The 11916-nt window shown below is 43.3% G+C and overlaps 1 protein-coding gene across 1 annotated transcript in view; it reads left to right on the top strand.

Moving 5' to 3' along the window:
• SNU13 (small nuclear ribonucleoprotein 13) overlaps positions 1–6155 on the top strand; it is a 7260-nt gene extending 1105 nt beyond the window's left edge. Inside the window, exons 2-3 of the mRNA XM_046646790.1 lie at positions 3966–4086; positions 4927–6155. Coding sequence (XP_046502746.1) covers positions 3966–4086; positions 4927–5189 — 384 coding nt within the window. The 3' untranslated portion in view covers positions 5190–6155. The remainder of the gene's footprint in view (positions 1–3965; positions 4087–4926) is intronic.
• The last annotated feature ends 5761 nt before the right edge of the window (positions 6156–11916 follow it).

The raw sequence follows: 11916 nt of genomic DNA on the forward strand, positions 1-11916 counted from the left end.
CCCCCCCCCCCCCCCCATTTTGAGGCTAGAGAGTGGCTGAGCGTAGAACTTGAAGCTTCTAAACCAGTGCTCATCTTAGGCAGTTCCGAGAAAAGTTTTGGAATTGGATGGTCTCAGGTGGAACTTAAGAGAAATTTCCTTCAACTGTAAAATGGAGTTAACAATGCATGAGGGTGTTGTGAGGATTAAATTAGATGAGATAACACATGTTAAACACTTGTCCTGATCCTTGGTTGAGAGTCAGTGAGCACAACGTATTTGTTTTTAAATCAAAACTTTGCAGGTTTGGGCTGTCTGGTGTACAGGGAGACCAAACCAATCAAGCTAGGAGTGAAAGCTAGCAATATAATTTCATTCATTCACTCATTTAATTAACCGTTGAAAAAATTAAAAGATGAATAAATACACACTAAGCAAAGCTCCTGAAGTCTTCCCTTTTTATGCACTTGATGTTGAGAGTTGAGAATCCTAAATTCCAGAGATGGGCTGTTGGAACCACAATGGAAATACTGACATATTTAAAAGTATATTTTTGAGGAATGATTGCAATGAGTGTTGTTGGGTCCTTTATTGTTTAGGAGGAGGGTGATGGTGTTGATGAGCATTAGACTTTGATAAGTTAAGGACATGTGTTATGAGTTCTCAGGTGGCCACCAAAAGAATAATGATGTATAACTCTAAACCAGTAGAGGGAAGAATAGTGAAAAAATGATAACCCAAAGGAAAGAAAGAAAGAAAAAGAAACAACAGTTGAGACAAATAGAAGGCAAAATGAAGGAAGATCGGAACCCAGTATATCAGTACTTAAATAAATATAGAAAAGGATTAAGTGTTCCAGTTAAAAGACAGATGGAAGTAAAAAGAAGGGAAAATATATGCCAATTTAAACAGTGTGGTGTAGCCTATGTAAACATGAGAAAGAAAGAGGTTTTAAGGCAAAAGGCATTCGTAAAAATAGTGTCTAAAAAATAAGGTATGATTAAAATGAAAATGACATAATTACAAGGAGAAATACACAAATAGGCAATTATATATCATTTAAGTATATAATTGATAAATTATGAAGCCAAAACATCAGTATTGAAATAGAGGATTTGATCAATATTATAAATAAACTTAATCTTAGGGTTGTAGTGAATCTAGTGAATACTGCACCCAACGACTGTAGAAGGCACTTTTCAACATTTATGAAAATTGGCCACCTACTGAGTCCATAAAGCAAGTTCAACAAACTTAAATAGATTGATAGTAATACGGACTGTGTTCTTCCAACCAAAAGGCAAATAAATTAGAAATCAGTACCAAGTGTTTGAAAAGAAGATATAAGAGAACTTAGGGGTCAGATAAGTAAATTACAATGGAAATTTGAAAACAGAACTGAGCAATAATGAAAATACCACATACCAGAGCACGTAGGATGTACTTGGAACCGCAAATGCTTATGTTGGGAAAAAGGGATGAAAAAGGCAAGAAAAGAACAGAAGGACAAAATAACATCAAAGAAAGTAGACAGAACCGAAAAAAACAAAAGCAGAAATTACTAAAATAGAAAATAAACCCTAAATCCTAAGGGAAAAAAAATCAGAGGAAAAAAGTCTTACTTATCTGAGTCAGTACAAAAAATCTGATAGGATTCACCACCAGTTCATTTATAAAAGAAGAAATTCTTGGTACATTAGGAGATAAAGTGAATTTTCTTAACCTGAAGTATCTAGGAGTAAATCAAAAAGATATTAAACCTGTTGGAGAAATTGTAACGGTTTCTTTAAAAGCACTAAATTAAGTATAATTGTTTAAATAGATTGACAGATTCTGTATCTTAAAGGTGTTTTACCTGAATCGAGATTACATTAAATCTACAAATCGGCAGGGGTGGTGTTTTTTTTTTGTGTGGCCCTTCAAAAGCTGATTCTAAAATATATGGAGAAGAGCAGACAAATAATGAGACCTTTCTTCCCCACTTCTTCAGGGAACTCCTCCAGCCCTCATCTAATTCCTCTTCACCCTGGGACCATAACAAATTCACCCATCGTGATGTGTTAGGGACCAGGCGTCTTGGTGCAATCTGCCTCCTGTCACTTCCTGCTCCCAACGGGTGGGTCGTTTCCATGTCCTTACGGTATCAGGCAGGAGACCACTGGGGCAGATGCAATGGTGAGTGTTCTCGCCTGGTCTGCCCCCAGTGGGTCACTGCCTAGAACCGCGGTGCCGCCTCCAAACCCAGGGTTAGACGGACCACCACAGACAAACCACTTGTGTACGTGATGGTACTGGGAGGCTGCACCCAGATTATATATACAGCATTAACATATACTCACATGTAAGTACATATTTGTAAAAAGAATCACATGGAAAACAAATGAGAAATTAATGAAAATGGTTAAACTCCAGAGGTGGGAATGAAGTGGAAGAAATGGAATAGGTGAGATCCCAATCAGTTCATTCCCTACATGGATTTTTTTTTTTTTTTTTTGAGGAAGATTAGCCCTGAGCTAACATCTGCTACCAATCCTCCTCTTTTTGCTGAGGAAGACTGGCCCTGAGCTAACATCTGTGCCCATCTTCCTCTACTTTCTATGTGGGGCGCCTACCACAGCATGGCTTGTCAAGTGGTGCAATGTCTGCACCCAGGATCCGAACCAGCAAACCCCCGGGCCGCCAAAGTAGAATATGCGCACTTAACCACTGCGCCACCGGGCCAGCCCCATACATGGGTTATTTTGAAGCAAATCCTAGTGACATCACATTTTATCCATAGGTATTACAGTATGTATCTATAAAATAAGGATTTTTAACAACCACAATGCTGCTATAATACCCCCAAATTTAATAATTCCTTAATATCAGATATCTAGTATTGGAATCAAATGCTTGGTCAGATTTTCTTTTTCCCCCAAGACTACTTGATCATAGATGTTTTGTTCTTTAAGAGGGGTCATCATCACGTGGTATCTTTTGTGATGTTGGTAGCTGTTAATCAATGTCTGGATTGATAATATGAGTTGTAAGGTGGTGATACTTAATTGTATCATTCCTCTATTATGTGGAATAACGATACAAGGGAAACTTCTCATCTACTGTTTGCTTACCTGGATACTGTCTGTATAGGAAAGGCAGGATAAATGCTTTGCTGTTCACCAGCTTTCAAAACACTGTTGGCTCACTAGCATAGCTTTGACTTTGGAACCAGGTAGATGTTTTATATATTTGAAAAGTCAAGTTTTAAAGAATTTTTTTTTTAAGCAAGCTGAATACAAAAGAACCCTAATTGTGTATCAAATTGCTGACCACAAGGATCTTTCCTCACAGCATCTGACTGGGTGGCTTTAGTTAGATAGATAGATTCTAAGAACAGAAAGAAATGTTGACTTGGGTGAGTTTGTTGTTGGTAGAGGCGGTATTGGTAATAGCAGTTCTGAAGCCATTTTGTGTGTATTGTAGGGTCGAATAAATGAGAAAATATTTTGATGTTTTGAAAACCAGGATTCTTGCTGAGAACAGAGGGTGATTTGAATATTAAATGGAGAGAGAGAACCTTGTGCTCCCTTTCTATAAATTATACCTGAATTTTGATTCAGTAAGTTTGGAGTGGAGTATGGAAATTCAGATTTAAAGATTACCCCCATGTGACTCAAATGGATACTGAGCCATGGGAGCCCATTATAATCCACTTGCTGTAATATTACTAAGTATTAGGCTAAAGAGAAGCAAATAAAAGTACGTAAGCTTTAGTATACATTACTGGACTATGTAATTGCTAACTCTTTTTTTATGCTAATATGTTTCAGTTTTTCTAAGTTGAGAGTGGGCAGGCCAGTATCAGTTATTAGATGTGTGTGTTTGAGGGTGAGGGAGCAGGGAAGCTGACCGTTGTGTCTCTCGATCAATGTTGATTAAAGTATTTTGTGATTTGTCTGGAACAACTTCTGGTTCCGTTTGACTGATGCTTTGATTTCCCCCCATAGACTGAGGCTGATGTAAATCCGAAGGCCTACCCCCTTGCAGACGCCCACCTCACCAAGAAACTATTGGACCTTGTTCAGCAGTCGTGTAACTACAAGCAGCTTCGGAAAGGAGCCAATGAGGGTAAGGCAGCCAGAGAGTGCTCCAGGGAGAGTGTCAAAGGCACTGTCTCTGCCTGGGATCTCTGATCTAGATTTCCAATATGGAAAGAGGGCTGGATACTACTAATTGGGACCAATGGGAGGATTTAGAGGAGCATTTTGGCATTAGATGCTAAAGGTTAGTAGACTAAGAACTTTTTTCGATCCACCAGTTGTTCACATTTGCCACATTTACCTTCTAATGAGAATGAGAGCCAGGGTTTGAACTCGGGCCGGGTGGCTCTCGAATCTGTGCTCTTTTGTCCATCACTCCAGCATTAGTGCAGAGTGTGGTTGTGGGCTAGAGATGGGCCACAGGGATTAGCAGTCAGGAACACGCATTTGAACAAGGCTGTGGGGTGTTGAACTTGTTTGGTGAGTTGCATGTTGTGTGCGCTTTCCAGAAGAATTGATCGCGGCAGATTGGGATGGTAAAACCCTCATCCTTGATCAGAGTTTGAGAAAATGCTGCACTACACTGCTTCGTGCTGGTGGAGCTTGTGTGAAAGCTGTTTCAGTCCACCAGGCAAGAGACGGTGGTGACTTGGACAAGTGTGACAGCAGAGGAGCGGAAAGAAGTGGTCTCATTCAAGATGTGTTTTGACAAAATTGATGTGTTTGAGAAAGGCATTGAGGATGACTCATTGGTATTTGAATCCATTATCACTTCCTAAGGCTGCTACGGGACACACAGAATGGCTTATGCCTGAGGATTCTGCCCAGCTATCTTGCGCCTGTGTATCTTTTCCTTGCAAGTTGCTTTGTTGTAGCTTCCCTGCCCAAACCCCACATCACTTATTGGTCTCTGTCCTTCCCTCCACAGCCACCAAAACCCTCAACAGAGGTATCTCTGAGTTCATTGTGATGGCTGCAGACGCCGAGCCCCTGGAGATCATCTTGCACCTCCCGCTGCTGTGTGAAGACAAGAATGTGCCCTATGTGTTTGTGCGCTCCAAGCAGGCCCTGGGGCGGGCCTGTGGGGTCTCCAGGCCTGTCATTGCCTGTTCTGTCACCATCAAAGAAGGCTCACAGCTGAAGCAGCAGATCCAGTCAATTCAGCAGTCCATTGAAAGGCTCTTAGTCTAAACTTGAGGCCTCTGCTACATTTTTCCCACTGACTCCTCCCCCAGAAGTTGTGTCTCGTTTTGTCTGTTTTAGCATGTAGTATTTCCAGCTACCTTCTCCTGATATAAAATATTGTAGTACTAAATCTGGTTTTTGCATTTTTGTATTATTTTTGTTTTGATTTACAGGTCATCATCCCCCCACCCGAAACCTCCCCTTCCACTCCCTGAAAATGAGCTAATGCGCAGAACAGGGTGAAGCAGAGTGGTGATACCATTCACAGGCAGAGAAGAGCCAGGATAGAGCTCTGGTTCCAGCTTCCAGGCACTAACTTTGCTACTGTGTGCCAGCATGATGGAAGTAAATGCCACCCACTTTGTATCCCTTGTGGCTGGCATACAGAATCATTCCATACATGTTGAAATGACTGAGGGGTTTCCTTTGCTCTCTAGGGGCTTATATAGCATTTGGGGAGGGAGCATGTATTCTGTGAGGTTGTTAGGTGTATGTCCAAGTGTCATTTGCTAATGTACCCCTGCTGTTTGCTTCTGGTAATACAATATATTTCCCCCTCTCAACTTCCAGCCCTGCCCCTGAGGGTGGCAGGGGGCTAGGGTAGCAGCATACCAAAGAGATGTGCTGCAGAATTCCAGAGGTGGCCTGGGCGAATGAGACATGGGGCAGTTGGCCTAAGTCTTCAAGGAGTCCGGAGTGGCAAGAGAAAACATCAACTGGTGGTGGAATGGAGGATTCTGGGCAAGTCATGGAGACCTGAATAGAAGCTGCAGCAGAGATGATGGAATCCAAGGAAACCTCCTCTCTGGTGGATGGAGATTTCTTCAGTGGACACTACCAGCTCTGAGAGCCCTACCCCTGTTTCCTGCCACGGTGTGGGTCAGATGTATATATTCTTTATTACATCAGAAGGACAATGCTAATATGTCATTCTTGTGAGTGTCCTAATAAAGAAATATATTCATATTTCAATTTAAAGAGTGTCATTCTTGATAGGTATCCAGCTAATACTTGAATGAAGAAGTGCTTAGCATTATAATGGTTACAGCCTCTCAAACTTTTAACCAAGAATCTGGAAAAGCGATCACCTCCCAGCAGATGATTTCTGGTAGTTCACAATGTCTTGTACAGACTTAATCATTGAGGTGTTGCTATCACTCTAGAACACGGCTTCTCAACCTCAGCACTATTGGATCTGGGGCTGGATAATTCTTTGTGGTAAGGGGCTGCCCTCTGTGATGTAGAATGTTTGGCAGCATCCTTGGCCTTGACCCACTAGATGTCAGTAGCAGTCTTACTCCCTCCCCGCAGACATTGCCATGCATTCCCTGGTGGCAAAGTCACCCCTAGCTGAGGATCACTGTTGCAGAACTAGGGCTCTGAGTAGCCCTCAGCATGTGCTAGACAGTGGAGAGGAATGGTGGTGGTGACTGAAGCCACTGCCACCTCATCTACTTTTTATCTAAGGGTAAGGACCATGAGAACCTGATATTTCAGCTTGAGAAATTTTCTTCCAAAGTACAAATAAATGGGTACTGTAATGGTCACTCTAGTGAGCATAGATTATATTTAGTTCCCTCTCGGCTGGCTTGGGTCAGTGTACCCCTCCGGTAGGAAGCATTGCTAGAAGGGCTGGCAATCACCCTGTCTCCTAAGGCCTATTCTGTGCCTACGGGGCCAGTCAGTGCCCCAGCTCCTCCCAATGTTAATAACCCCACTCCAAGCAATTTCATACTGGTGGGTGGTGGAGTTTGAGGTAGTAGTTAACTTTCTTCTTTGTACTTTGTTTTGTTGGACATGTATCTTTATAATCACACTCTAAAAGACATAATTTGGGGGTAGAGGGAGATGAAGGAATTCAGCCTCCACCTAAATGGAAACTAGGGCTTACCCACTAGAGCCCTAAGAAATGGGGTGGGGTGGGGGCTCCTGGGATCTTCATCCCTAGTGTCCAGTCTACTCAAGTGTAAGCTCAGTCCCTACGGCTATGTCATCAGTCTTCAGAGAGCAGAGCATCAATTTGAAATCACCTGAAAAAACTCTCCCATGGCTCTTCCTGCTCCTAATGGCCTCCACTGTCTGTCCGGTGTCTACCTCTCCACCAGGTTCTCTTTGCTGAGTGTTTCACATTCGGTTTCTTGAACATTCCAAACCTGTCTCAGATTCTTTGTACTTGGTATTCCTTTACTGCACTGGTGGTTTTCTCATGCTCGCCTTAATTCAAGCATCACTTCCTTAGGGCCTTTCTTAGCTACCCCATCTCATGTTTCCTTCTTCTCCCAACACTGTAACATTCTGTTTTTTAACTTGTCCTTAACTAAACTAATATCAGATTGTTTTCTGATGATTGCCCTCATTAGAGAGCAGGAACTTGTGTGATGCCCCTGCACCCACAGCAGTGCCCTAACATACATGCTCCAAAAGTGTAGAATGAATAATTCCTAAAGCCTAGACATGCAAGCAAGAAGGAAATCTAGTAATTTCCATCCAGCTACTTGTGAAGTAGGTTGCAAAATTTTACATATAAACATTTTTGTCAGAGAGAGAATCCAGTGGCTTTCATCAGGTCTCAAAGGGTCCTCTGACCCCAAACAAACACTGGTTAGGAACTGTTTTAGAATAAGTTTCCTGAAACTGTTTTCTGAAGAGGATTGATGATTAAGGAGTATTTTTACATTTACAACAATAATCTTGTTAAAGAGATTGCTCATTTGTAGTATTGTTAAATCCTAAACAATGCATTTCCATTATCTTTAATCCCAAACTGATGTGATGGGGAAGGGAGGGAGAGGAGCTTGTTCTAGGCACTTAGTATCCCTCTTCGCAATGTCAGCGAAGTTGCATTCTGAAAAATCAAGTTTGTGCCTCTGCCTTTAGCAGATACATCTGCTTATGGTGGGGGCAGAGGTTGGTGGGTATAATTGTTTATTCTCTTCTGAAGGAAGGGAGGAAAAAAAAGCAAGGAATATTTTCCATGATGTCCTGTGGCAGCCAGCCTCCGAGATGGCCCCCAATGATCCTCACCTCCTGAAATTCATGCCCTGTGGAACCTCAGCCCACACCAACTCAGAACTGGGCTGCAGGACTCAGAGTATTATGGAATGACATACGACTTCCAAGGTTCCATAAAAGACATTGCAGCTTCTGCCTTCATCTCTTCGGATCACTGGCTATGAGGGAAATCGTAGCCATGTTATCAAGACTTTTAAGCAGCCTGTGGAGAGGCCCTAAGGCCTCTAGCCAAAAGCCAGCACCAACTTTGCCAGCCATGGGAATGCATCTCTGACTCATTTGTACTCAAGGGATTTTAATTTGTAAAGGTGACTGAGTGATGACATGGAGAAGACAATGTATTGAAAGAAGAATTTAGGGGCCAGCCTGTGGCCGAGTGGTTAAGTTTGCGCACTCTGCTTCGGTGGCCCAGGGTTTCACCAGTTTGGATCCTGGGTGGAGACCTAGCACCGCTCATCAAGCCAAGCTGAGGCAACGTCTCACATGGCAGAGCCAAAAAGACCTACAACTAGAATATACAACTATGTACTGGGGGGCTTTGGGGAGAAGAAGAAAAGAAAAAAGAAGATTGGCAACAGATGTTAGCTCAGGTGCCAATCTTTAAGAAAAAAAGATGTCAAAACAAAATACAGAAAATGAAAAAACATGATTAATACAGCCTCCCTGCAAGCAGATCCTCCCTCAGTGGAGCTTTCAGATGACTGCAGCCCAGGCCAACATCTTGAATGCAATCTCCTGATTGACTTCAAACCAGAACCACCACAGCCTAGTCACTCCTTTTTTTTTTTTTTTTTTGAGGAAGAGTAGCCCTGAGCTAACATCTGCTTCCAATCCTCCTCTTTTTGCTCAGGAAGACTGGCCCTGAGCTAACATCCATGCCCAACTTCCTCTACTTTATACGTGGGATGCCTACCACAGCGTGGCTTGCCAAGCGGTGCCATGTCCGCACCCGGGATCCCAATCAGCGAACCCCGGCCGCTGAAGCAGAACATGCGAACCTAACCGCTGCGCCACCAGGCCGGCCCCCCTCCTAATTTGTTAATAAGATATTAAAACAGGACATTACAGATGTTCCCTCTGCATCTGGCCTGAAGGTATATACGCATATGCACATGTTTGTTTGGTACAGGTTTGGCCAAAGAGATTCGTGCTCTCCAGCTGTTGCCCCGCTGCTCCATCACCTGCCCAGGCCCGCACTGCTGGGTGCGAACGCGCCTCCCCCTGCCTCCCCGTCCGGGTGCACCTCCCGCACCGCCCGCTCCGCGGCGCGCATGCGCGGGCCGGGCTCTCCACTCAGCGCCCCAGCGTCCCCAGCACCTTGTGCACTGAAGCTTGTTTGCAGTCAGAGAAGTTAAAGGATAAGAGCTGCGACCTACTGAGCACCGCGCCGGTTTACGTCTTCTCATTTTACTTTCATCATTTCGCGTTATTATTCTTATATAAATATGAGGAAACTGAGGCTTGAAATTGCCTACGGTCACTTGTATGTATGTGATGGAGCCAAGATGCAAATTTACTAAATCTGACTTGTGAGTTTCCAGAAGCCCAACCAAATTACGTTTGGACGTGATGTTTCTTCTCTCCTGGGAGCTCAACAGCGAAGGCAAGCATCACTAATTTACAGAGAAATGGAGATCACGCAACTGCTATTTACCACAGACCTTTAGCACTAGATGTTAGTTTTCTTTTTTTTTTTTTAAAGATTGGCACCTGAGCTAACAACTGTTGGCAATCTTTTTTTTTTCTTTCTGCTTTTTTCTCCCCAAACCCCCCCAGTACATAGTTGTATATTTTAGTTGTGGGTCCTTCTAGTTGTGGCACGTGGGACACTGCCTCAGCATGGCCTGACGAGCAGTGCCATGTCTGCACCCAGGATGCAAACCAGCGAAACCCTGGGCTGACGCAGCGGAGCGTGCAAACTTAACCACTCAGCCATGGGGCTGGCCCCGTAGATGTTAGTTTTCTAACATTATTCACTTTACCTGTAGGTATTTTGTTGTTTGACCCTTGAACTCTTTCATTCTCAGCATTTTGTAAATAGAAGAGAGGGGAAGGAGCCTAGACTTGGGTAAGGGCACTCAGGAGTGCATAGAAAAGCCTAGAACTCACTCTAGGGCTCCAACTTACTAGCCCTGAAATCCAAGATTGAAAACAATAGGGCCAGCAATGGTACTTATTCTTACCGTCCTACTGGCAGACTTAGTCTGATTCTAACCTGTCTTTGTAGTACAGATGTCCCCGACTTAGGATGGTTCAACTTATGATTTTTTTTTTGAGGAAGATTAGCCCTGAGCTAACATCTGTGCCCATCTTCCACCATTTTATATGTGGGCCGCCTGCCACAGCATGGCTTGGTAAGCAGTGTGTAGGTCCATGCCTGGGATCCAAACCGGCAAACCCTAGTAGAGCATGTGAACTTAACTGCTATGCCACCAGACCAGCCCTCAACTTACAATTTTTTTACTTTAGATGGTGCAAAAGCAACATGCATTCAGTAGAAGCTGTACTTCGAATTTTGATCTTTTCCCAGGTGAGTGATACGCATTATAATACCATACTGTCTCATGATGCTGTGCAGTGGCAGCAAGATGTAGCTCCCAATTAGCCCCGTGATCATGAGAGTAAACCACCAATACACTTAAAACCATTCTGTACCCATAAAACTATTCTTTTTTTCACTTTCGGTACAGTAGTCAATCACATGAGATATTCAACACTTTATTTTTTGAGGAAGAATAGCCCTGAGCTAACATCTGCTGCCAATCTTCCTCTTTTTGCTGAGGAAGACTGGCCCTGAGCTCACATCCGTGCCCATCTTCCTGCACTTTCTACGTGGGACGTCTACCACAGCATGGCTTGCCAAGCGGTGCCATGTCTGCAGCCAGGACCCAAACCGGTGAGCCCCCGGCCAGCAAAGCAGAACGTGTGAACCTAACCACTGAGCCACCAGGTGGGCCCCTCAACACTTTATTATAAAATGGGCTTTGTGTTAGATGATGTTGCCCAACTTCAGGCTCATATAAGTGTTCTGAGCACATTGAAGGTAGGCGAGGCTAAGCCATGATGTTCGGTAGTTTAGGTGTATTAAATGCATTTTTTACTTAGAATATTTTCAACTTATGATGAGTTTTTTGAGACATAACCCCATCGAAAATCGAGGAAGATCTATATTAATTACTCCCTCTAGAATCCAGTTTCCAAGCATGCTTCATTTAAGAGGGATGGCCTAATTTCCCAACAACAAGCATGAGCACTTACTATATTAAATGGTCTTGCATCATCTTCCTGTATCCTCAAAAGCATCTCTTCTAATTGGGGAATTATCTTCCCTCTCCCTCAGACAAGGAAGGAAATCCAAACAAGAATATAACATCTTTCCAAACAAAAACAAAAGCAAAAATAAAAAACTTAGAAAGCTCAAAGAATCCAAAACTGAAAATCTCCTACAAGAGTAATTTGATTCCTCCTACACATTCCTCATCAGATGTCCCTTCTAGTCCTGAAAGACAGAGGACCTACAAACCCTGAATCTCAAGCAATCTTGGGAGGATCCAAACCCTTCCAGATGCTTTCCTTCCTTCTCTCAGGCTAATTCTTCAAAAGCAGTAGCAGCAGAAAGAGCAGGAAAGGGACACGGAGGATAGAGGAGGGAAGAACAGAAAGAGAGATACTCCCCTCCTCCTTCCCCTTCTCCTAATACTAGGACCCCTCTCCTCTTCTT

This window comes from Equus quagga, chromosome 19, assembly GCF_021613505.1.
Source record: "Equus quagga isolate Etosha38 chromosome 19, UCLA_HA_Equagga_1.0, whole genome shotgun sequence".
Lineage (NCBI taxonomy): Eukaryota > Metazoa > Chordata > Mammalia > Perissodactyla > Equidae > Equus > Equus quagga.